The 27,739-nt window shown below is 36.8% G+C and overlaps 1 protein-coding gene across 8 annotated transcripts in view; it reads right to left on the bottom strand.

The window, feature by feature from the left end:
• EHBP1 (EH domain binding protein 1) overlaps positions 1 to 27,739 on the bottom strand; it is a 357,667-nt gene that overhangs the window by 156,406 nt on the left and 173,522 nt on the right. For all 8 annotated transcript variants that reach the window (XM_032652681.1, XM_032652683.1, XM_032652678.1 and 5 more), the window contains exon 10: positions 19,063 to 19,252. In XM_032652681.1, coding sequence (XP_032508572.1) covers positions 19,063 to 19,252 — 190 coding nt within the window. The remainder of the gene's footprint in view (positions 1 to 19,062; positions 19,253 to 27,739) is intronic.

Genomic DNA, 27,739 nt, shown 5'->3' with positions numbered 1-27,739 from the left:
CCAAGAAAATATTTTAATGCATAGTTTTGTGTTGACAGCAAAGTATATGAGAATAAATATAAACGAAATAACATCATTTGTCAGCAAGCTCATCAATATACTTTAGTATAATTTCTCAAATTCTGAGAGACAAAACTCTAGATAAAATTCAAAGGATGTAAAAATAAAGACAAAAATTTCCCCATTTTAAGTAAGATACCCCATTTTTTAAAAAAGCCTGCGAGTAAATTAGTTTTGTTTGTTGAATCATACTTTCTCAATGATGCAATTTTAGGCTAAATATTTAGCCTTTACTTTCAATTTTTCTTATATTGATAGTGGCTTATCAGACCATGATTTCTCTGTTTTCCAGGCTTTTGGGTCTAGTAGTTAATGCATTATAGAATCCTTAAATGTATCAGCAAAGTTTACTACTTAAAAGAGGCCTTCCGAATTCTATTTTTATAAATAAAAGACTCTTTTTAGCAAGTAATTACTCAGTAAATCTGTTTACAAATTTGTATTTGCCTGCAGTATGGCACATTTACACTAGAAAGTGTGTGATGTACTGAATGACCTAAACTTTGCCTGTTTCCTTATTTTTTAAACAGGGAAAACAGCACACACCCTACTTATTTCATGGCTTTGTATAGAGAATAAAACAAATCATGCATATTTAAATGTTTCAGAGATTATAAACCACTTCATAAATGTAAGGAATTGTTATTATGCAAAGAGAACTCCGTCAACTGGTCAGCAGTTATATTTCTTTGAAGCAATGTTCAGTTTGTATGGAAATAGACACAGATAAACCAAGGTAAAAAGTTCTGTATCAAAGAGTCTTAAACTTTTCATTCCATAATTTTCTTAAGAACTTTTATGATCCTAACAGTTGGGAACCACCATCATCTTCGTGATTCTTCTAGATGGTCTCAGCATGGAACTCCAGTACGTGTGAATATAAAATATTTGTGAGGGAACAAGTGGCAGGTGTTCCTACTCCAAGTCTAATGTTACCTGCTGTCATTTAATTCAGACCCAGTCTCCAAATTCACACCCAAAAACTTTTAGCAAGGCTGTGTGCTTTCATATATACCCTGCCTTAGTGAGAGACCACACATGGTGAATCTGGAGGGAAAGGTTCCTTACTCTAAGTAAAGGGACTGGCAGAGAGGAGATACGAGAAAATGATAAAATGTTTATGTTGCCTATTTCCCTATTAAAATACAGCATGAACCTTAAGAGACTAATGAAGCCAGTTTTACTTTCTCCACATGGGACTTACCAACATCTCTGTCCCAGGGATGATGTCCCTGTCTCAGCCCCTGTGCCCTTGTTCTCAATGTTGTTCTGACACAGGGGAGACCCCCTCAGATCCTCAATTCATGACTGAAATATCTTCTCTGTGAAGTTGACAATTAACGAATTTTCTCCTGGGAAGCTTCAACAGGCCAACACCTCCTGACCACCCTGAGCTCAGACATCTTTGAAAGAGGTTTAAGGGTCATTTTCTTACAGTTTGCATTTTTGTTTTATACATCAATTTCATTTTTTTTTTTTTTTTTTTTTGCAGTACGCGGGTCTCTCACTGTTGTGGCCTCTCCCATTGTGGAGCACAGGCTCCGGACGCGCAGGCTCAATGGCCATGGCTCATGGGCCCAGCCTCTCCGCGGCATGTGGGATCTTCCTGGACCGGGGCACGAACCCGTGTCCCCTGCATCGGCAGGTGGACTCTCAACCACTGTGCCACCAGGGAAGCCCTGTACATCAATTTCATTTTAATTGTCCTATTTCACAAAATAGTACACCATGCTGATCCCTGGAAAAGGCAAGACCAATTCTGCTGTTCTGCCATCTATGTGTAGGTGCATGTTTCAGACGGAAGAAAGGGAGAAGAAAGAATGGAAGAAGATTAAAACTGTCTAAAACTGAATTCATTTTCTTAAACACAAACTTATCTTCTCATACTCTCTTTCTCTATTAAAGGCAGAGCCAGGATGACCTTCCTTCCTTCCTTCCTCCCTCCTATGTATCTATCCAACCATCCAAAAGAACTTATTGAGCACTTACTACATGTTACACACCCATGCTAGGCTCTAAGGATATAGAAATGAAAAATGGAGCTCATAGAGCGGTGGGGGAAAAAAGATGATAAAGTATCTAGGTAGAAAACAGTGATTGAGAAAAGGGGGATAGTTTATATAGGGTAGTCAGGGAAAGCTTCTTTAGAAACGTGACATTGAGAAGAGATGTTTCAGATGGAGTGAAAAACAAATATAAAGGCCCTGAGGCTAGAATGAACTAGGCATGCTTGACGATGAGAAGACCAGCATGGCTCTAATAGAACAAAGAAGGCAGCGGATTGAAGGAAATAAGGTTGGAGAAAAAGGCAAAGACCAGGTCACATAGGGCCTTGTAGGCCATGGTGATTTTATTTTGCAATAGGAGGCCAACAGTGGGAATGAGGTAGTGACATAATGTGATCAATGATTTTAAAAGGTCATTCCAGTGAGACTTTCAATTCCAAAAGATACTCTTGAGATATTTACACTTCAAAAGAACCAGAGCCTTCATAAAATACACATTTTTATTGAACTGATGAGCACAAAATATTTTTTTCACATAAAGGAAAACCTGAGGATTGAACATTGAGATAAGAATTCTCTAAGGGCAGAAAAATGTTTTTGTTTTGAGTATATCTCTGTGTATATGTTATCTTTCACAGGAAGTAATTAAGTCAATAAGTAAATATTTTAAAAAATTGGCATACCCCTAACAACTAAGAAATCAATTCTGTCTAAACATTAAAATCATCTGGCTAATTAAAGAAAAACAAAACAAAATGGACGTCCAACTCTGACTTCTAGAGATTTAAATTTACTGGCTTAGTGTAAAGCCCAAGCACTGATATTTTTTAGAAGTTTCCTAGCTAAAGTTGAGAACCACTACGCCAAGAAAACCCTTATACATGCATATCAAGATTTATAAAAAATATTCACAGCAGGGACTTCCTTGGTGGTCCAGTGGTTGAGAGTCTGCCTGCCGATGCAGGGGACACGGGTTCGTGCCCCAGTCTGGGAAGATCCCACATGCCGCAGAGTGGCTGGGCCCGTGAGCCATGGCCGCTTAGCCTGCGCGTCCGGAGCCTGTTGCTCCGCAATGGGAGAGGCCACAACAGTGAGAGGCCCGCGTACCGCAAAAAAAAAAAGAAAAAAAAATTCACAGCAGCATCATTTCTAGCAGCAGAAAGTTGGGGAAAAATTCTTTATCATCAGGAGAATGAATAAACTGTGGTAAACTCCTTGCAACGGAATATTATATAGCAATAAAATTAAATAAATTATAGCTACACACAACAACATGGATAAATCATCAAAACATAACACTGAGTAAACAGAGAAGTCTGCCCAAAGGATAATGCATTTGTGCAAAGGTTGAAAACAAAATTAAACAACATATTGTTTAGGTATACAGGATAATGCCATTTTTGCAAAGCTTGAAGTAAACATATTATTTAGAGGTTTGTACATATAAAAGAATGGTTAGCAGCTATGTGGTTGGCAGGGTGAGGTAGATCCCAGGCAATCACAGGCACAGGGATAGGGTGAAAACATTACAGGTAGCTTTGACATTATTGGTCATGTTTTAGTTCTTAACTTTGGATGGTGCTCACTTTATTGTTATGATCCATAACTTACATGTATATTCATAGTCTTTTGCATGAATCATAAACCAAACAATAACAATTTTTTAAAGATTTCTACTGTGTAGAAAATAGACTGTGGAAAGGGTACATAAGTAGAAGCATAGAGATCATTGGGAAGCTACTGAAGTAATCTGGGAGAGAGTGTATGGTGGAATATACCACGGTGGAGTTGGGGTGATGGTGAGAAGTGATCAGATTTAGAATACATTTTGAAGAGTGGAACTTCTAGGACTTACTGATGAATAAAAAGTCTGCACTGTCCAAAATGGTAGCCATTAGTTATATATGAGTATCAAAATTAATTAAAATTAAAGAAAACTTAAAAATCAGCTTATTAGTCACACTAGCCACAGCTATACTGTTAAGTGCACATGTGGCCAGTGGCTAACATATTAGCACAGATATAAAACATTTCCATCACTACATAAAGTTCCATTTGAAAGACAGTGTGTGGGAAATGAAGGAGAAAGGATGGTTCCTAAGTTCTCTGCCTGAGCAGCTGGGTGAACGGCAGTGCCATTTACCTAGGGATGGGGAAAATCAGGAGAATAGCAAGTTTGGAAAGGAAATTAAGAGTTATTTTGCACAAGGAGAGCTGTTGAGCAGACACAGATCAGGGAAAAGTTGGAACTAGATATACATATTTGGAATATATTGGGTTGGCCAAAAGTTCATTTGGGTTTTCTATAACGTCTTATGGAAAAACCCAAACGAACTTTTTGGCCAACCCAATATTAATGTATAGATAGTATTTTAAGTCACAGGATTAGACTTGATTGCAAAATGGTATCTCCCCTTTGGAAGGCCTCTTGACAATAAATATCAAAATTACAAAGGCATTATCCTTTGACTCACTTTAGGACATTTATCTAACATATATGAAATAATCTGTATACAAGGTCCTTCATTGCAGCATTGCTCAGAATAACAAAAGACCAGAAACAACACCATCTATGGGTAACTGGCTAAATAAATTATGGCACATTCAAATAGAGATGTAAAACAGAATGAAGATGCTCTCCACATACTAAAATGGGAAGATTTCCAGGATATACTGTTAAGTTAAAAGAGCAAAATTAAGGGGCAGAAGAGCATTTATAGAATGTTACCTTTGGGGCAAAAAAGGAAAAGAGTAAGAAAAAAATATTCAGATTTGCTTGTATCCGTGTAAAAACCACTGGGAGGGGGCTTCCCTGGTGGCGCAGTGGTTGAGAGTCCGCCTGCCGATGCAGGGGACACGGGTTCGTGCCCCGGTCTGGGAAGATCCCACATGCCGCGGAGCGGCTGGGCCCATGAGCCATGGCCGCTGAGCCTGCGCGTCCGGAGCCTGTCCTCCGCAACGGGAGAGGCCACAACAGTGAGAGGCCCGCGTAACGCATAAAAAAAAAAAAAAAAAAAAAAAAAAAAAAAAAAAAAAAAAAACCACTGGGAGAACACACAAAAAAACTAATAAGAGTGATTATCTTTAGGAAGCTGGGGTGGAGAGGAGTGTAGTATGGTGAATGGGGACAGGGGTGGTAGCAAGACTTCCTGACATGTATCTTTTTATGTTATTTTGATTTTTGAACCATGTTAATATGTTACCTGGCTAAAACAATTCCACTAACATTTTCTAAAAGGAAATAATAATCAGCTACATTAAGGTATCAATGAGCTAAGGACTAAAATTGACCACTGGATTTGGCAAGTTGGAGATGACCTTAACCGGGGAAGTTTCAAATGTTAGAAGTAGGAATAAAAGCCTGTTTGGAGTGGACTGAAAGAACCAGAGATGATGAGTATAGAAAACTTTTCAGAATAAGGAAGAGAAATTGGGAAGTAGTTGAAAGAACATGTGATATCTAGAAACTTTAGGTTTTTTTTTTAAGATGGACTATATCATACTTTATTTGTAAGCTAATTGAAGTGGTCAGGCACAGAGTAAGGAACTAATGCAGGAAGGAGAGTGATAAAACCAGGGTCAAAACTCTTGAGCAGACCAGGGGTATGGGTCTAATACACATGTTGGTGGGTGGGTGATCCTTGGATAAAGGCAGGGACAGGTTCATTTGTTAAAACCTAAGGCAGAACATGAGGTTACAAATCATGCTGCCTTTTTTTTTTCTCAACACACACATAACATGCACACACACTCCAACTTCAAGGGCCTTCCACCACGATATGGTTTAATACTCAAACAGTTACTATGGTCCATGAGATCCTCCAGGGCCTGGGCAGTTCCCACCTCTCCAAACTTGTACAACATCACTTGCTGCTTGCTCACTACACTCCACTTACATGGACCTTCTTTCAGTTCTTTAAACACGACAAGTTATTTCTTGCTTTGGGGCCTTCATACGTGCTACCTGGAATTCTTCTGCCCTACTCTTCCTGCTGTTGTCTCCTTACTATCTCTTAATGGGTCTACCATCACTCTCTTTCTTATAGTATACTGTTCTTTTCCTCCAAAGCACTTACCATGATTTTCAGGTATATACTTATGGGTTCACTTTGTAGTACCTCTGGAAGTCAGAAACCACATCTGTTATACCCAGTATTCTAACACAATGTCTGGCACACTGTGGGTACTCAAAAAATATTATTTTTAATTGTGGTTAAAAAAAAAAACCCACACAGCATTAAATTTACCAGCTTAACCATTTTTTTTTTTTTTTGCGGTACGTGGGCCTCTCACTGTTGTGGCCTCTCCCGTTGCGGAGCACAGCCTCCGGACGCGCAGGCTCAGCAGCCATGGCTCACGGGCCCAGCCGCTCCACGGCATGTGGGATCTTCCCGGACCGGGGCATGAACCCACGTCCCCTGCATTGGCGGGCAGACTCTCAACCACTGCGCCACCAGGCAAGCCCTTAACCATTTTTTAAGTGTATAGTTCAGTCCTCAATAAATGTTTTTTGAATGAGTGAAATGAGCAATACAAGCAGTAGCCCAAGCTAGAAACCACTGAATCATCCTTGATTCTTCCCTTTTCTCCCTCAGGCCCTGTTCTTTAGCTTTGTCTTTTCTAACTATAGTTTTATTCACCCTTTCATTCCCTCTTCACTGCATTGCTCGATGGCTCAGACCCCCATGACTTCTAGCCTGGACTATTATAAAACTTTTGTATCTATATCCCTGTCTTCAGGTTCATCACTCTCTATCCTTTACTCACTGTCTTCAAAGGTTTCATTCTCCTGAAATCTGATCATGTCTTTCCTTTACCAAATAAAAACCAAGGGTGTGCAGGGTTCAACCTGGAAGTAACAGAATAAGCAGTGGTTCTGTTTTATAATTTTGGAGCCAGGATCTATGAAAGGAGGTCATTGATGCTAAAAGTTACAGCGAAGAGCAGAAGCTGATGACAGGGAAGGCAGTGGGGATAAGGCAACGGAGAAGGAATCTTACGAGAAGCTGCTCTGGAAATGCCATTAATTCTGTTACAGGAGGGCTCTTTTTTCAGGGCCTACTCTGCTTCCATAGCCATTACTAGTATTATTACGATTATTACCTTAAGATAGAATTTACATACCGTAAAACTCACCCTCTTAGTGGGCAGTTCTGTAAGTTTGACAAATGTATACAGTTGTATAACCTCTACCACTCCATTATCCCTCCCTCAAATTCCTATGTATCCCCTCACCCCCTGATAATCACTGGTTTATGTCACTGGCATTTCTGTCCCCATGGTTTTGCCTTTTGTAAATGCCACGTAAGTGAAATCATATAGAATGTAGCCTATTGAGTCTGGCTTCTTTCATTAAGCATAATGCATTTGAGATTCATCCATGCAGTTGGGTGTATAAACTACTGAAGCCTTTTAATAATGCCATTCTGTACCTGGTTTCAATAGATTGCTACTATTCCTACCATCTACACAATAAAGTCCAAATTTCTAGCAATCACACACAAAAATATTCAGAACCAGATTCCACTTTTATGTCCAGGTACTCCATCACACCAGTAGTGCTCATGGTCTCTTAAACTAAGCACTTTTATAACTCAATGATTTTGCCTATCTGTTCTTTTTGAAATGGCCTTCTCCTTCTTTCTTTGCTCATCTAGTGAACTATAATTGTCCTTCAATAGCTCAGATCAGTTGTGATCTCTACTGCTTCTCTCATCTCCAATACACTGCCCTACAGTACACGTCACACTACACCACACACATACACATTTTCCCTGTTCCTAACCTCTAATGAGGCGTGCTTGGAAAAGAGGTATCGTGGTATAAATAACGCTCTCATTAATGGTCTTATAGAATTCTAGCCTATCTCTATTATAGCCCTAATTTTACTGTATCATACTTTTTGTTTATGTGACTGCCATATTGGGTAGGTTGAGAGAAAGCTGAAGACAAAGACTTTGTCTTAGTCATGTCTTTCCTCCTAGTTCATAGTACATACAGTTCCTTGCATAGAGTAAGGGCTATATAAAAAAATGAATGTATGAAGTAGCACATGAGGACAGGCATGTCCCCAGATGTCTTTTAAGATGTTTTATGTTTCGTAGACTCCCTCTAACCTCACCCTCCCCATCCAAAAAAAAAAAAACTTTGAAAGCCACTTCTATATAACACTTCTTAGAAAAAGAAATACAATTATCCGTTTTGTTTTCTGTTTCATCCATTTTTGAATTGGTTTATTTCTCACCTAAGCAAAAGCAATTAACCTATCATTAACAAATATTTATTGGAAATACACTGCCCCTTGTCCTGGCAAATTTTAAGATAAATAATATGATTTTAGTAGGATAAATAATTTATTTTTACTTCATGTTCATATTGTAGTAAGAGTAGCAATGGGTACTGCTGAACTGCTTGCTGTAGCATTCCAAATGACTGCTGTCTCTAACCCAGTATCAAAAGAGGTTAACTCTTGAGAAGTTTTCAGATTCTATTTTACAGCACTTTAGCATCTTATACCCTTTAAAAATATTATACAAATGTACTTACATGAGAGTATTTCTTATAATGAAAATACTCAGGTTATTAATGATGTCTTAATGATAAATATAATTTAATTATGGCACTCAAAGGAAATTTTATTTTGAACTATTTGGCAAACCTTATACTGTTCATTTAGCTTTTGCCTTCTTTTGAGGTGTTAGGAAGCTAAGAATTAGTGTAAGACTACTTTTGATGCTTCCTTCAGAGTAACTAAAAGCTTGACTTCAGAGTCATATAAAAATGACACTTCTATTGAAAACTATCTTTTAAAAATTTCCATGAATGTCTTTTTATGGCTAATGTTTATCAAAGTTATGGTTGCTGCTCATGGAAATTATAAAGTTCTCATGTGTCTGAATTAATATTTTCAAAATTAAGAAATGTACTAGTAACATCTTTGGTTATGTATACTCTAAAGCCTCATCATTAAAATATTATAAATACAGAATTGGTAATGCGTAGGACATGGTATGTCAAGTTGTATTAAATAAGTATGTATTTTAAAGTAATTTTTTCTTTCCAAAAAAATTTAGAGGTGTTCTATAGGAAGCACACTTTTTCTGGGGAAAAAAGCAAATAAGTAAAATAATATCTATATTAAAAAGATTTTACTTGTGTTAGTCAATTCTAAATTTGTGAGAATAGTATGGGCTGAAATGAAGGTAACATCTGCTGTATAAGGTGAAGTTTTGTTAAGTAAATTAAAAATATTAACATGTTTTAAACAAATATATATAAGGGGAACAATATATTATGGAAAAAACTTTTTTACCTTGTGTGAAAATCTGAAGTGCACATTGAAGTCAGGCCAAATGAAGATCTCTGTTTAATAATTCAAGTTACTGTGAGTACATGAAAGAATAAACTGTTTTCTATTAAAATTAAAAATAAACTCTGTTGCTTATACTAATCACTCAATTATCTGAGGTTCTTCTGTTTTGTGTACTTAAGAGGTTTAATATAAGAAGTTAAATGTGGATGGTCCTTGTTAAAAAAAAAAAAAGCCCAGCTATGTTAAAACCTAACTTTTCCAAAGCAGTAAAGAGATAAGCAGATAAACACTAAAGAGTTTCCACTTCAATAGCATCGACTGCTGCTGGTGGGGGTGGAGGTGGAGAAATAGCTTTAGGATTTTTATCCAAATTAATACATCTTAGAATTAGAAATTCTGATGTAGTACAGATAAACAATTATTTCTTGAGCTTCACGAGGCATTCTGGGCATGAGAATGGTCCCAAACTGTGGAATTTAGTACTAGAACAGACATATATTTTACTGTAAAGTAGTACTACAAACTTACTTATTAAAGTATCAAATACTTTATAAGTTTACATTCTCAAAGAATTATTAATTTATTCACAATGTATTTTCAATTATTGGCTTTGCTTTTCAATAAGATCATTATTAGAGGGGTTTATCTAACTTTAAAGTCTTCTTTCTGCAGCACTATGTTGAGCGATATTAGAATTTTTTTTTTTTAAAGGATACAAAAGATTCCTGGGTTACATACTTAAGACCTAATGTAATGATCTAACTACACGCAGGTTTGCAAAGAATATGCTCACACACCCTTAATGAAAATGGCACTAATGAAGACAATATATAGTGTATATATTAATCCTTAGATTACAACTGTTAATCCAGGTATTAAAGAGTTTACATATCCCACAGTAGTTTGGCCTCCTGTACATAAGCTGGTTAAAGAATATCTACTACCATTGAAAATATGTCCTAAACTCTTGCTTGAATGCCATGGAAACAGACAGTAAAAGAAATATTACGCTATTTTATGATATCTAGTTGCTCCATTAACTCAATTGTACTGTGATTGTTTTTGAGGCTTCTCCAAGTTCAAGCATGTCAGGCTTGTTCTTCAAGCCTTGCAAATTAGGACTTGTATTAAAAAACAGTGCCAAGCAAGAAGTTTAAGTAAACATAAAACCATCATAGAAATGACTAAAGGAGTTCAGTTTGATTATAAATACCTTCCTCCTCAACACATCAAGTAGTAAAACCAAAAATTCTCATTGGATTTATAGTTTATCTTGTTATGATTTCTTCTCTGACCTATAGTTTATTTGAAAGTATATATATTAATTTTCAAATATATGGGTTTGTTCTAGCTATTGTTTTTTTTTTTATCAACTTCTACATTAATTGCACTTTGGGCAGAAAACATAATTCCAACCCTCTTAAGTTTGTTGAAAATTTACTTTAGAGCCTAAAATATAGTCAGTCTCTGTAAAGAAACGAATTCTATGGTGTATTTTATGAGGTCAAAATTGTTGAGTCTTTAAATCTTACTGATATTTTTTAGTTGGCCCATTCCATCAATTATAGAGAGAGATGTGCTATAATTTCTCACTATGATATGGACTACTTGTTTCTTTCTGTGTTCTTTCAAAGTTAGTTCTGTCTGTTTTGAGAATATGCAATTAAGTGGATGCAAGTTCAAAAGTTACTAAGGAATTTCCCACATTCCATTTTGGTTGATTTCATCTTCATGGTGTCATTTAACATGCTCCTCTACCACTCAGTATTTCTTGTAATCTGGTAGTTATTATAACCAGTGGCTTGACTAGATCTCAGTTTAATTCTTTGGCAAGTATACTTATGGTAGTCCTATATACTTGCTATTGCAATGTATCAGGAAGCACAAAATGCCTGACTGTCTTACTCTTAATTACATTAAGATTGATCACTACAGGGGCTTCCCTGGTGGCGCAGTTGTTGAGAGTCCACCTGCCGATGCAGGGAACACGGGTTCATGCCCCAGTCTGGGAGGATCCCACATGCCGCGGAACGGCTGGGCCCATGAGCCACGACCGCTGGGCCTGCGCATCCGGAGCCTGTGCCCCACAACGGGAGAGGCCGCAACAGTGAGAGGCCTGCGTACCGCAAAAAAAAAAAAAAAAAAAAAGATTGATCACTGCAGATCACTACAGTTAAGTATCAGCCTGATCCGTTCATCTATTAAAAAACCTTTTCACTAATGATTTTATCAGCCATGCTGACTGTTGCTAGATCCATTATTTCATTAGGGATTATGAAATGGTGAGTTTTCCAATGATATCAGTCTATCTGTATTTCATAGCTAGAATTGTTCTATAGGGAAGAACTTTCCCTCACCAACTATTTAATTATCTTGAAATACATTTTATAGAGAAAAGTCAAGATGAGTACTTGATCTTTTTCCTTTATTTATCAATTTACACAATAATGAGTTGGTGTCATAGCAACTTCAAAAGTCAACTATTTTGGTATTAACATTACAAAATCATGAATTTTTATATATTTGATGTGTTTCAAACCTTTTACAGATATTTATTCTTTTTAATTATGTAAACATGCTCCACTGTCTCCAGCATTTAATGTTATAAAAGCATCTGATAGTAACATCTTCCCTTTGTAGGTAACCTGCCTTTGAAATTTAAAAGTACTATTGGAATATGTCTAGGTTTGGATCTCATTCCATTCATCTTGCCTGGTACTTGTGAGTGCTTTTTTGCGGTACGCGGGTCTCTCACTGTTGCGGCCTCTCCCATTGCGGAGCACAGGCTCAGCCGCTCCGCGGCACATGGGATCCTCCCGGACTGGGGCACGAACCCGTGTCCCCTGCATTGGCAGGCAGACTCTCAACCACTGCGCCACCAGGGAAGCCCCTTGTGAGTGCTTTTAATCTAAGACTCAAATCTTTCTCTGGCTCATATAAATTCTTTTCTCTGTCTTTGGTAAATTATTTCCCTCTTTTTATTCTTATTTCTATAACCCTACTATAAATATAGTGAATCTCCTGACTCCATTCTTTATTTTTCCTCCCAGAATTTTAACCTCTTCATCTTTTCACCTTGAATTCTAAAGAGAATTTTCAAGTTTGTTTTCTAACTCATTAATTTGATGTTCTGCAATATACTATCAGTTGTTTATAAGTTTAAAATTAGAAAATTATGTTTTTTCATATCCAAGAGATCTTTCCTATTCTCAAATGATTACTTTTTACTATTTTGGGGGGAAAAGTTTCAAATCTACAGAAAAGTTGCAAATATAGTACAATAAAAACCCATATATTATTAATCTAGATTCACCCGTGATTAATTTTTTGTCTCAGATCATTATTTTTGGTACTTGCCCTTGTTTAATTCATTAGTAGAATGTCCAAACAAGTCACACTAAAAATACTGAGTAGAAGTTCTTTTTAAAAAAAGTTTTGTTTCTGTGCTAAGTTTGTTTTACAGAAGGTCATTTGCTCTGATGCTAGGATCAGTCCCCTTTTCTTGACCAGTTTATTTTATTTATTTACAAAATTTAAGGAGGCACTCATTTTCAGGTTCACACATAACATTGTAAGTGTCCACTTATGAATCAGGCATCTATTGCCAAAATTTAAGGAGACACTAACTCTGGGGTTTAAACAAGTGCCATGTTTACACTTGGATTACCCTGAGAGTTAGTGGCTCCTTAAATTATGCACCCTAGTTGCCTCTCTTGCCTCACCCTAGTCCTGACCCTGCTGTGCACGCTGTTGAGGGTCTTTTCTTTCTTTTTTTTTTTTTTTTTTGTTTGTTATTATTATGGAGTGAAATTTATCCAATACTGGGAACTGAGAAGGGTTCTGTCATAGTTTGTATGAATCTGTTCAAGTGCTCTAAATATATTCCTCCTCTTCATGCAGTAAAGGATGAGCTAATCAGTGCTTCATTCACATTTATCATCAGTAATGTACCCTAAAATGATCCTGACAATATACATCAATAACACTCAATTCACCATTTATTGCTAACTCCTTAGCCTTTATAAAGCTTTTAGCAAACAAGCCAAACTGAGTCATTAACGTGCTCAAATTATTTACCTTATTCAGGTTCTTTTTCTATGTGGTGGCACTTCTTTTTCCAATCCTCAACTGGAAAACTGTAACAGGCACCTATTTAGTTACTCTGGAATATAGCGATATAAAAGACCAACCTTTCAAAATCACACTTAATTACTCTACAAAATTTGTTTCAAAAGGCAAGCACCCTAATCATGGTTTGTTTCTTTAAGCAAAATATAACATTTTATCTCTTCCACTGAATACAGTCAGAAAAATCAAGAGGCAAATTCTGCAACTGAGCAGAAAGAAGTCTAGAAACAGTATGGTAGAATGCAAAAACAAAAAACAAAAACCACAAACAAAAAACCCAAGCTATCAAAAGTGGAATAGTATTCCCTTCAAAATCAGTTTACTACATTAACACAATGTTGTCTGAAAAGGTATGGTCATTTTCAGAGCACAGAATTACTGGTGAGGTTATTGAGAAACTTTTTTTTTGGCACCTACAATGTCAATTCTAAAATACATTTGGACATGTGCACTGTAGGGCCTTGACTAGGGCAAGGCAAGAGAGGCTCCTGGGGCACAAAATTTAAGGAGACACTTCTTCACAGGGGTTGCAAATGAGACTCTGCATCTGCACCACCCTAAAAGTGAATGCCTCCTTAAATCTTATGCTCTGGGCACTGCCTTGCCTCAACTCTAATCTCAGCCCTGGTGCACAAATGGGGCAAATCTGACAAATGCATAGTAGCAGTAACTGACTTAAAAGCCCTTTGCGGTCTGAAAGAACCAGCTGTGTCTTCTACCTACAGTTCTGCAAAAAGTTCCTTGTGTTTTTATAATAAGTTATCCTTTTTGCTTAAGAAAAAAAATCAACAAAATGGCTTGTTTCTATTAGTCATAACCAAAAGAATACTAACCAATAGAACAGGTGATACATACAGCTGTGCCCTATTTATTCTGTATTATTGAGGAACAGGGTATTCTGGTAAGTAAGGTATTCCAGTAAATAAAAACTTTACAGGTAAGTTAAGCTTACCCTTATCTCACCCTCTGCAAGCTATCACTGAATGTAGTGTAGCATTTTATTTTATAAACTATTGTATTCAATTAAATTTTGAACTGCATCTTTTAATGATTTTCTTTGGAAGATGTGAGGCATTTTCAACTTACATGTGAGGAAATTAATAGTTTGGCTGTGTGCTTATTGTATTTCAGCATGAATGACCCATAGGCACCATTGTGCACAGTTTTGCACAGACAGAAATGGAGGTAAAGAACGTTCTAGAAGGAGGCCTTTATGTATAAAAACTGAAAAGGGTGTTTGCTTTGTGGTTTGAAATTGCTGGTAGAATCAATCAAGGGGACTACTGTGTGTAACTCTGACTTTGGTTTACCCTGGGCTTCTCACAGTTTCTGCAATCTGTACATCCAAAACATCCAAGTATAAAACTTGGGTCTCTACCAGCGTTTTCTAGAAAGAGGTAACAATATGAGTGAGGGCTTGAGTCACTTAGCTGGGTCTTGAGGTATGAATGAGGTTTCCACTTTTAGAGATGGAGTAAGTGGACAGAAGTATCATGGTCAATCACTAGAACTGTACTGATCAGGATCTTTGAGTGAGCCCTTCTCCATGTGACCAGGCTCATTTCATCATTGAATGTGCAGGGAGACTCCTCTCCATGTTATCATAAGCGTAAGCGTAATGCTTGTGAAATCTTTATTGTCATTGATAGTTGGCTGTTAATATTGTGATTTTTATGGAATTAGGTATACAGTGCTTAATATATACCTTTGCAGATGTATTTGGCAACAATTTCACTTATGTTCCTAAGCTCTTATAACCTGACTTGCACTTTATACTAAATTGCATGAATCATATCTAGGAGTTCAGAGTTATATACTTATTAACTTATATTCACAGTCAGTAAATGGTGATCAGCCACCATTAGCCTAATTTATCATTTTATTTTATTGCATGCTTGTGCTCTGAATGTCAGGTTACTTCCCTAAATATTGGTCTTTTGTCCTAAGTTGTCTTAAAAAGTTTCATGGTCTTCTCATTTTACAAGTGCAGAAATCAATGGTCTAAAGTGAGGAGTTTATGTCGATCTATACCAGTGAGGTGAGAGGTCTTTAATTGCCTTTAGGGGGGCAGTTTGAATTTAATTTACAATACTGTAAATATTGTAAATAAAATTATCTCTTTGTTTAAATCCTGGTCTTGGTTCTTCTTCATAAATTTTCTTAAAAATAAGTAGTTTCAGGTGACAGGTGGGGGAAATTAATCATCTGGCTAAGCACTTGTTCTATGACACTGAATAGCCTCTGCAGTCAATTGCCATTGAGTGCAGTTTGGCATTTTGTTATCTAAAACAACTGTGGTGTAAATATCCTTTTATGATTCAACTAAAATTTGAGTCTGTTTTTTTTTTTTTCAAAAGCTTTATTTGAACTATTGCCTCCTTTTCAGTTTACAAATAAGGAGAATAACTGACCAAGAAGCATACCTTTTCAAGCATCAGAACTCTAATTTTAATGGAAATATTTTTATGACACTTTCCTGCTTTCCTAAACAGAATATTGTACACAAAGCATAATAAGACTCTCATGTAGACAAAATGGTCAATTATTTTACTAAGCTTTAATACTGCAAAGTCTTCAGGACTACTTGGATATATATACAGGTCTATTCCTATGATGAATAAGCCCCATACCACTGTGCTTTCTCAGCTGTCATTTATCATCTTTTATCACTGTCAGTATACAATTGATTCTAACCTTCTTCCTTATCTCATACATAATTGTGTAGTTAGTAGCTTCCAATTTCTTTTTACTTTTTTGGTTTGGCAATGGTCCATTTTTTTTTTTCCAAATGAAATCTTACATAAATATAAAAAATAAAAAGGTTTGTGCCATGGAAGTGGAACAGTGGGCCTAGTGACCTGCTGCTAAGCCTCTATACCTGGTTTCCAGTGCACAACACTGAGGTGTCTGATGGAACCCCAGGCCACCCCCAAACTAATACCACTGGTCAAATCTAAGAGTGACTTCCTCTATTCTGAAGGATGAATTTTTTGGGGGAAATGTCATCTGGTATCTTGCACAAAAGGCAACAACAAAAAAGATCCATGATCTCATTACTCAGTAACCTCTGAGTATAACAAACAAAAAGAAAAGAAAAATATTTATAAAGTTAAAAAATTTAAACAACATAGAAAGGTAAAAAAGGAAAAGAAATGGCTTCTTCAATCTTGTGCATACTCACCATTACACCAAGACCTTTCTCCTCAAATGTAACCTCTATTAAGTTACTTGTGATTCCTTCCATAAGGTATATGAGTGTGTATGTGTGTCTACATATATGTGTGAATAAAGCCTTTTAAATAAAACTTTATGTATACAGAAGCTATCATACTATACTCTGTTATGCACTTTGATTTTTCATTTAATAATATATCAGCAATCTTTTTTTTTTTTTTTTTTTTGGGTACGCCGGCCTCTCACTGTTGTGGCCTCTCCCGTTGCGGAGCACAGGCTCTGGATGCGCAGGCCCAGCGGCCATGGCTCACGGGCCCAGCCGCTCTGCGGCATGTGCGATCTTCCCGGACCAGGGAACGAACCCACGTTGCCTGCATCGGCAGAAGGACTCTCAACCACTGCGCCACCAGGGAAGCCCAGCAATCTTTTTTAAAGTAATCTTTGACAGTTGTGTTTCACATAGTTGAGTTATCCAAACTAACTTCCAGATCAGCAGATTACTGTGCATATGACTGTGTTTCTACTGTCTGTGTCTGAACATGATGAGGCATTTTCTAAGAGAAGCATGATGGTAAAATGCTCAGCTTTCTCCACAAACATCATTTATTCCACAATGTGTCTACAATGGAACACTATCCTCAAAATCATATAAAAAATAGCTATGTTATAACTTTTCTACAACAGAACTTAATCACCGTGTGTAACCATGTTTCTATGGAAAACAGAATTTAGAGTTCCAACTTGGAACTGGAAATACCTCTCTAGACATAGAACAGCACAATGCGAGACATGGGTTTTAGACTCAAAAGACCTCAATTTTAATCCTGGCACTGTCAATACTAGTTTTATCACTTTGAGCAAGTTACTTAACTAAAGTTCAGTTTCTCATATGTAAAAAGGAGATAATGGTTATGTATTTCTCAGGCTCTTCTGATCAAATGAAGTAACAGAACATTGCCTGGCACATAATAAAGTACTGTTAAGTCCCTTTCCATTCCCCTATAAAGGGATTAGGATTTCATGATTAGCTTCAAAATCCAATGGACTACAGAAGGGGGATGGGGCAGGGAGTAGGCAACCGAGCAGAGATTCAGGGAAACAAGGGACAGGTATAGGCATTCTTGATGGTTAGAATGGATAAAGCTCCTACATAGCTTCTTGATTTTGACTAATGCCTCAGTTACTGTCTTTATCTTTGCTCTCATGGGTATAGGAATTGACCCTCTCCTTTGCTTTATATTTCTACTATCTGCTGCTTTCATTTATAGATCCCACCTCCACTTTCCCTAGACAATAGCAAGGCAGAATTTAGTCCTAATTGCTCCTCCTAAAGTTTCACACAGTTAAAAAACAGCTGGTATAAAAACACACCTGTAGACTGACTTCTAGAATGGCAGAGTGAGGACCTCAGTGAACTTACTCACTCTCCCTCTGAAACAACGAAAATAAAAGCAAACAAATAAACTATTTCAGAACTCTGTCATTTAATGAAAGCCACAGAATGAACTATAAAATCCAAGAGGAACTACTGAAACTTGATGCCCTTGAGAAAAGCAGCAGCCCAGGCACCTGAAGTGGAATATGGTCCAGATAGCACATAATTAATGGAAATGCCAGTTCCAATCCTGTCTACTGGCTGGGGAACCCGTGATCTTTATCCCTCTGAGGTCAAGTTCATCTCACTTCCCCCCAGCTACCTGTGAGAATTAAATAATGTTATATGGTGACAACACCAACAACAAAACACTCATGAGTATGGTCATGAGTTATTTACCTAAAAAAACTTGCTAAATCCAACATCTCTAGCTTACACATGAAAGATATACTATTTGCAGTCAAACCATTTAAAAGCTTTAGACTTTGTTTCAACACTGTGCTTCACCTTTCCATGGAGTTATTATCCATTAATATTTCTAAAAAAGAATGACAATAAGGCCAAAACTGCAATCTGACATAAACCAAAATGACAATACTGATATTCTTTGGCAAAGTATTTCTCTGCACTGAGCCTCAATCTTTCTAGTACGTTTATCAAAAGATGATTTCTACGTCTTCCTCTGTATTAGAGTAAGCTGTTTCTCATGCCTAGATGTTTTAAAGTATCCTTTCTTCAAAGCACCAATGCTACAATCCTAACGCCTTTCTTCATCTGATTTCAAGACAGCATTTTAAAAACAAATCTTAACCCAAACAAACCAATCCATACTGTACCATATTATAGACTCCCAAACGTATATACAATGTTGCAGTATAATGGATTTACTTATATTTTACTTTTATATCATCAAAAATAGCTAATAATGACTTTTCTTAATTTGAATTAAATTGCATGGGGAAAACAAGCAAACACTAATACATGTTTTACTAAGATTAAACTCCTACCTTAGGAGAAGTGGAGAGATCTCTTCCTGCAGACATAATTGTGTTTTCATTTACTCCTCCTGTCTTTGGTGAGATGGCTGGTGGGGCCGGGACTTTTCTTTTTACTCTCCTTTCAGTTTCCAGTTCTTGAACTGGACTTACCAAATTATTTGGAGGAGGAGTTGGTTTAGGTTCATAAAAAGGATTTGATCTAAATGAAAGAAGAATTATTGTTAAATGTCTTTATAAAAGTAGTTTACTCCCAATTAAAATACCATAATATTTTCATTTATAAAACTAGAACATACTGAAAATGATAAGGAAAAACCCAAACCAATGATAACTTATAATCTGGAAATAGGCACTCTCAATCTTTTGTTAATCATTAACAATAAAACTTTCCCTTTTAAAAAGTATTTTTAAGTCTTTAAAATACAAAGTCATACTCTGCTATATACAGACCCTTGGGAAAATGTTTGTAATAAGAGTAAATCCTACATATTCTCCACATCCACAGAAGAGGAAATAAGATGAGAAAACATTGTTTTTTTTTTTTTATGCTCCCTCACCAAACTTTTTTTTTCTTGAATTTCTTCTCTTCCTCTGTGTTAAATTCCCTTCCCATTAGGGACCATCTTTTAGAAGTTCATTCAGTGAGGTTCTTTTTTTTTTTTTTTGGTGGTACGCGGGCCTCTCACTATTGTGGCCTCTCCCGTTGAGGAGCACAGGCTCCAGACGTGCAGGCTCAGCGGTCATGGCTCACAGGCCCAGCCGCTCCGTGGCATGTGGGATCTTCCTGGACCGGAGCACGAACCCACGTCCCCTGAATCAGCAGGCGGACTCTCAACCACTGCGCCATCAGGGAAGCCCCAGTGAGGTTCCTTTAATAGCAAATTCTTCCAGGCATTGAAAATGTCTTCATTTCAGCCTCAAACTTAAATGATAGTTTAGCTGGGTAGTTTATTCTAGTTGTTAGTTAACTCATCTCAGCACTTTGAAATATTAGCCCCCTGTTGGTTTAATATTGCTCTTTTGTAAGTCATCTTTTGTCTCTGGTTGCTGACTAAGATTAAGATCTCTTTATTTCTGGTTTTGAGCAATCTTACTAGAACATGTCTAAGTGTGTATTTCTTTTAAGTTTATCCTGTTCCAGAGTCCTTGAATCTCCTGTGTCTGGAGATTCATGTGTTTCACTAGTTCTGAAAAATTATCAGCCATTATATCTTTGATAGCCTTTTCTCTATTCTCTTCTCTAGAAAATCATATTAAATATATGTTGAATTACCTCTGTCCTTCATATTTTTACAAGTTTTTACTTCTCCTGTACTACATTCTGGATAATTCCTTCACATCTATAATCCAGTCAACTTCTTCACTTTTCATCTGTGTCTAATTTAATGTTCAATTCTCCATGAATTTTGAATTTCATAAGCATGTTTCTTCATATGGCTGTGTGTATAATACCTTAGGTACAAAAGATCTGAGTCATTAATCATTTATACATATTTACTTTATAGTCTCTATCTGATAAATCTATCATTTGAATTCCTTGGATTTATAATCCTTGTGTTTCTTTTTTTTTTTTTTTTTTATGCGTTACGCGGGCCTCTCACTGTTGTGGCCTCTCCCGTTGCGGAGGACAGGCTCCGGACGCGCAGGCTCAGCGGCCATGGCTCACGGGCCCAGCCGCTCCGCGGCATGTGGGATCCTCCCAGACCGGGGCACGAACCCGTGTCCCCTGCATCGGCAGGCGGACTCTCAACCACTGCGCCACCAGGGAAGCCCAATCCTTGTGTTTCTTTTGTCTCCTGACTCTTTCTCTTAGTAAACTATTTCCTTGTGTATTCTGTAATTCTAGATTGTGAGTTTAGGACTTGATCTGAGGAAATCTTGTGTAGTTGCTGGGAGTCCCTCTGTTCAGAGTGTTTCATGTTTGCATTTGCCAAGCAGTTTAGAAGCCACTTTGTTTCTCACTTTCTTGGCTTGGGGGTTCCCAGATCATCCTGCCAGCATAGCGTCAAATCCACATGAAGGTAGGCCTATGCTTACAACTTCTTAGGGAAGTCTTCCTTTTTCTCTACCTGAGTCTAGCCCAGGCAGAAAATCTTCCTTGTTAACTCCCTTTATGAGTAGATACTTTTCTAGTTACTTATCCGTAAACACAAGTATCTGGTGTTTATGATGATTATTCTTCCTGTTACACAGTAATAAACTTTTATTCTGGCTATTATTTGTTTGTTGCATTTTTTTCCCCAACACCAGTCTGTTCCCTAGAATTCAATATCTTTATGCATAGTAACAAGAGAATTTCTGAGTCTGCAAAGCTAAGAACCAGATCACCCAAACACAATAATTATACCAAGGGAACTCCACTTAGTTATATAAAGTCTGTACTGGTGATAGCCTTCTGTGTTCAGTTATGCATGTTCTTTTAACTGTAACAGTACCAGATTCATTTAGAACCAATAACGAAGTATCTACATCTCTGCCTAAAGTCAGTCAGCTCTCACAAGACTCAGGGGACCAAGTGTATCTAGACCAGAGAGGGGAAATATACCATACTTGTGATGTCACTCTCACTCTGTACTCATTTCAACAGTTAGTGTCTTGTGACTTCTTCCCATTGAGCTGGGATATATAGCCTCAGAATCTCTCTCACCTCTGCTCAGGCCTTGCAGAGTTATTTTTCAAACTCTAAGAGTAGTTCAAAGGGAGGTAAAAATAAAGAAATGGGCTAAAAAAAATTTTTTTAACTCTAAAACTCAGAAAAGAAAAAAATCTCCCCTCTCCCCCTCAAAACTTACTACTTGTTTAACTGATGTTAAATGTTTCAGGACTGAACAAACCCACTACAAGCTAAATGAATTAATTGAATCATGTGAACTATTTGGGTGATATTTTAAAAAATTATTCCTGGTTACACCTCTCTATAACAAATTTCCACAGTAGTTTGTAAGACGGTAGCTGCTACAATATTCATTATTAATTTGTCATATAAGTATGGTTAGTTTTTTAAAAAAAACTTAGAAGTGTTAGAGGATAGATATTTCTATTACAGAAGGATCTGTGCCTAACAGAGAAAAAAATGACAGAATTCCTTATACAGGCAATTTTTCCAGTATGCTTTATATAATTGAATTTATAATACTAAGTTGCATGAAACTTTTATAAAACTTATCTAGCATGTATAACAAAGATATCTAGATACCGTCCTTTTTCTTCATGTCTCTCTGCCTCCCTCTAACCACCTGAATATTGCTATCCTTTATACATTGAAGGTAAATTCAAGTAGAAAAGCTCAGATAAACTAATTTCCAAAGTTGGTTCCTGAGGCTCATAATAAATACTAGAAACATAACAAAATGGACATTTTCTTGAAACAATTAGAGCTGTGTTTCTCAATCCATTTTACAGTATGACATGTAGTAAAAATGAAATTTGTATGCTATGCTAGAGTGAACATAGGAAACTGCTGGAAATTGAAGGTACCAAGGACTCCAGCTGCCCCAGACCATGCCTGACAGCCAAGAATACTAGGGGAATCAGTATCTCTGCAGGCCTGCAAGCCACCTGTGAGACAACAGTGTTCTAGGCACCACTGGTTAGGTACTAAATCATAATAAGGACAAGAAGCCTCTACTTACAAGGGCTTTAAATGATTCTCCATCTAGATCAGAGATTTCTAACTAAAACTTAATTTCCTACTCTCTAAGAGTGAACCGGATATACTTCCATGTATATGAAATATCCAAAACAGTCAAATCCATATAGAGAGAAGGTAAATTAGTAGTTTTCAGGAGATGGGGAAAAGGATTAATTGGAACTAACTACTAATATATATGGGATTTCTTTTTGGGGTGACAAAAATGTTCTGAAATTAGAGAGTGATAATGGTTGCACGACACAGTGAACAAACTAAAAACCACTGAAGTGTACACTTCACAGTGTGGCATTTTATGTTATGTGACATATATCTCAATTTAAAAAGTGCTATTTTAAAAAGAGTAAATAGGAATAGTACATATATGTGATTATGAACAGTACTCCCTTCTCTGTAATGACAAGAATTATATAATTTCTGATAAATACATTAAAAAATACTTAAACAGTAAGAAAAAAATTATTTAAGGAATTAGCATAATTTCCACATTCTGTTATCATCTATGATCTGAATAATCTGTTTCAAGGCTTCTTACATCACTCTGAATAAACAAGAATTATTTTTATTCTTATACTGTACACTTGAGTAATAGATTAATTATATCATTAACTCACTGTGAACTAAAAACTCATCAGTTATGTTAAGTGGAAAACTGGACAGAATAACTTTAAATGACATTATTCATTGTTTAAAAATATAATTAATCCAAGAAAAAGAATTACAGAAAGAAAAACTAAAGTTGATTAGAAACAGTACTCGCAAACATAGTGAAGCAAGGGTGGAACAAAATCTGTAGTCTTTTCCTCTCAATTTGAAAAAACAATACAAATGTATTAAAATGAGTGTGTAGCTTCCCTGAATAAACTTCAACGACAATTTCCCTTGAGAAACTGACACACAACCATACTAGAAATGATTTCACGCTGGAGCTCAAAAGTCACTTCATAAATGTTTTGAAAAATATTACTGCCCTTCAGTTTTCACTTTTGCTACGTAACCAGAATGGCTGAACTAACCCCCAAACACGAGAAAACTGAGCAACCCATACAGTTGCTAAGTGTAAAGGACACGTGCTAAAAGCCCTGAAGGGTGTACACTTTCTCCTCGGGGCTGATGGATAATGCTGAGTTTCTGAAGGTTGTTTTAGAACATCAAAGAACACAGCACTACTTATTTGTGAGAGTTTTACGTTAGAGGATCCAGGAAGAGTTTGGTAATGGAAGATGAGTCATATAGGCTTTTCACTTGATGAAAGGTCATAAGTTTATTACTGAAGTTAAGAACAAATTCTGGAAGATTTCCGATACTTAAGTTGGACCTACAAACTTTTGGAGAAAAAGATGAGAAATACCAAGTAAGTAACACAGAGTTCTTCCTGGACATTAGCTGATGAGCAATCTTTAGAATTTATGGATGTGCTCCTTCAAAAAAGCTGAATGTTTATAGACTACCTCTGGTAACCTCAGATGATTGAGCAGTTTAGAATGCTCTTTATTCATGGGAAACTTTGTAAAGGCTATCACTTTCATGTGGAAAAAAGAATGGTCAAAAGGAAACACCTAGTCATTCTGATTTTAGTTTTTATTAAGGCATTTTAAAAGTTTAAGCAAACACTGGATGTCTCTTTAATTTGTTAACAGGAGAGAGGAGGGTGTGTGTATGTTGTGTAATATTCATGCATTTTGGAATGACTGAATGCTTGTATTTAAAGTTTGCATTTACATTCAAATACTCTAGGTGTGTGGCTATTACTCAGCACCTACACCACCCATGAGAAATTTTATTTTGATCACACATTAGCTATTTCAAAGAAAACAAATATACGTGGATGGATCTAGAGACTGTCATACAGAGTGAAGTCAGAAAGAGAAAAACAAATATCGTATATTAACGCATATATGTGGAACCTAGAAAAATGGTACAGATGAACCGGTTTACAGGGCAGAAATTGAGACACATACAGAGAACAGATGTATGGGCTCCAAGGGGGGAAAGTGGCGGGGGTGGTGGGGGTGGTGGTGTGATGAATTGGGCAATTGGGATTGACATGTATACACTGATGTGTATAAAATGGATGACTAATAAGAACCTGCTGTATAAAAAATAAAAATAAAAAAAATTCAAAAAAAGAGAAAACAAATATAACAACTTTAGCAAGAGTAGAGCAAACTTTTTCAACCCCTGTATAGTTATTAATTAGTATTGAGATCTCAACCTGGGTTTGGAATCAGATGATTATTATGATATAATTCGCATACTTATAGGAGGTTAGAACATTTTTAGGTTTTATCAAAACCTAGCCATGCCCATGGAAGCATGTAGCACATGTGAGAGTAATTAGCCATGTGTTGTAAAATGAGGAAAGGTTGAAAAATGCAGTTCCAGAGCAGCAGAAACCAAGTCAACTACCTCATTCTTTCAAACAAGTCTTTCAAATATTTGAACTTGGTTATTATAGTTCCCTTAAACCATCTCTTTTCTAAGTCAAATAGTACCTATGCCCTCGATCACTGCTCATTTGATGTGGTTTCTGGACATTTTAATGACTCTGTTGCTCTACTGTTAACGCTCTGAATCATCAATCCCCCTTTTAAAGTGCAGTACCTAGAAACAAAATACTGCTCAAAATGGGAGTTGATCAATGCACAGGAGAGGGAGGACATTTCTCCCTTCACACAAAGCAACTGTTCCCAACTTTCATACATCAAAGGAGCCTTTTTATTATTCCCCTCTCAACCCATACATTCCATATTTTGAAAGATTTTCCTACTACACTGCATTTTGAAAGAAATAACTATTTTCCCCAAGATCTAAATAATGTTAATATGATAAAATTCAGTATTTCCAAGGAAAGCAAAGGCCCATATAGCCTCACTGCAAGTAAACATATAATTATTATTTAGCTTTTAAAAATGTTAAATATTCTGTAGATCTCCCCTGTTACACATCAATTATTTTCAACAAACAGACCTAAAAGCCCAAGAATTCCAGGCTGGGAATCACTCATGTGACACAGTATTTCTGTTAATAAACTTAAACATTGTTGTGGTTTTCTTTCTTTCATTTTTTTAACAGCTTTATGTACATATAATACAGTAAATGGCACATATTTAAAAAGTATAACTTGATGAGTTTTCTACATATGTATACAAGTGTGAAACCATCAGTACGATCAAGACTACAAACACTTCCAGTTCTCCAAAAGTTTCCTTGTATCCCTTTTAATCCATATCTCCCTCCACCTCCAATCTCAGGCAACTATGCATCTGCCTTCTCTCGAAACAGATTGTATTTTCAAGAGTTTTAGATAAAGGATAGCATACAGTATATGCTCTTTTTTGGTCTGGCTCCTTTCACTCAGCATAATAATTTTTAGATCAATCCATGCAGTTATATGTATCCATAGTTTGTTTTTTATTACTGAGTAGTATTCTACTGTATGTATATACCACAATTTGCTTATCTATTTTCCTATTGATGGACACTGGGGTTATTCCCATACCTTGCTATTATGATAAATAAAGCTGTTAAAATATTCATGCACGGGGCTTCCCTGGTGGCGCAGTGGATGGGAGTCTGCCTGCCAATGCAGGGGACACGGGTTCGGTCCCTGGTCCGGGAAGATCCCACATGCCCCAGAGCAGCTAGGCCCGTGCGCCACAACTATTGAGGCCAGCGCGCCTGGAGACCGTGCTCTGCGGCAGGAGAGGCCACTGCAGTTAGAGGCCCACGCACCGCAATGGGGAGTGGCCCCAGCTCGCCACAGCTAGAAAAAGCCCACACACAGCAACGAAGACCCAATGCAGCCAAAAATAAATAAATTAAAAAAAAAAAAAAAAAAAAAAAAAATATTCATGCACGAATCTTTTTGTGGAAATACACTTTGATTTCTCTTGGGTAAATACCTAGAATTAGAACGGCTAGGTCGACAGGTATATGTTTAACATTTTAAGAAACTACCGAATTGTTTTCTAAAATAGTTCACCATTTAGAACCATTTAGAACTTTGAGAGTTCTGAGAGCACCAGCGGCTCCATGTCCCTGACGGTATTTGGTGTAGTAAGTCTTAAATTTTAGCAATTCAAGTTGGTGTGTAGTGATATCTTATATGGTTTTAATTTGCATTTCCTTGATGACTAAGATGTTGGGCACCTTTTTGTCTACACATCGGCCATTCTTACATCTTCTTTTGTGAAATGCCTGTTCAAATCTTTTTCCTCTTTAAAAAAGATAGTTTGTCATTATTAAGAGTTCTGTACATATTCTTGATAGAAGTCTTGCCAGAGGGCTTCCCTGGTGGCTCAGTGGTTGAGAGTCCGCCTGCCGATGCAGGGGATGTGGGTTTGTGCCCCAGTCCGGGAAGATCCCACATGCCGCGGAGCGGCTAGGCCCGTGAGCCATGGCTGCTGAGCCTGTGTGTCTGGAGCCTGTGCTTCATAACGGGAGAGGCCACAACAGTGAGAGGCCCGCGTACCGCAAAAAAAAAAAAAAAAAAGAAAGAAGTCTTGCCAGATAGGTGTTTTGCAAAGAATTTTAGCCAAACTGTGGCATGCCTTTTCATTTTCATAAGTGTCTTTTAAAGAGAAAAAGGTTTAATTTTGAAGAAGTCCAAATTATAATTTTTTTCCTTTGACTCTGTGTTTTTTGCATTCTGTTCAAGAAATTTTTGTCTACCCCAAGTTCACTAAGATTTTTCTCCTATGCTTCCTTCTAAAAGTTCCAGGGTTTTAGTTTTCAGTTTTAGGTGTATGATCTATTTTTAGCTAACTTTTGCATTTGTTATGAGGTAAGGACTGTAGTTCTTTTCTGGAGGGGTGGGGGGATATAGACCTTTAGTTGTTCTGGCACCATTTGTTGTAAAGATTATCCTTGCCTGACTTCCTGTGCTACTTTTGTCAAAAATCAATTAGCAATATATGTGTGGATCTACTTCTAGATTTTCATATTCTCTTTCATTTAACTATATGTTTATTTTAAGCCAATTCCATGAGGTCTTGGTTAATGAGTCTTGGAACTGGAGAGCATAAGTCCTCCAAC

This window comes from Phocoena sinus, chromosome 13 (assembly GCF_008692025.1).
Source record: "Phocoena sinus isolate mPhoSin1 chromosome 13, mPhoSin1.pri, whole genome shotgun sequence".
Classification (NCBI taxonomy): Eukaryota; Metazoa; Chordata; class Mammalia; order Artiodactyla; family Phocoenidae; genus Phocoena; species Phocoena sinus.
Note: the sequence above shows the minus strand (reverse complement) of the source record. Positions and strands in the feature narration are given on the sequence as shown.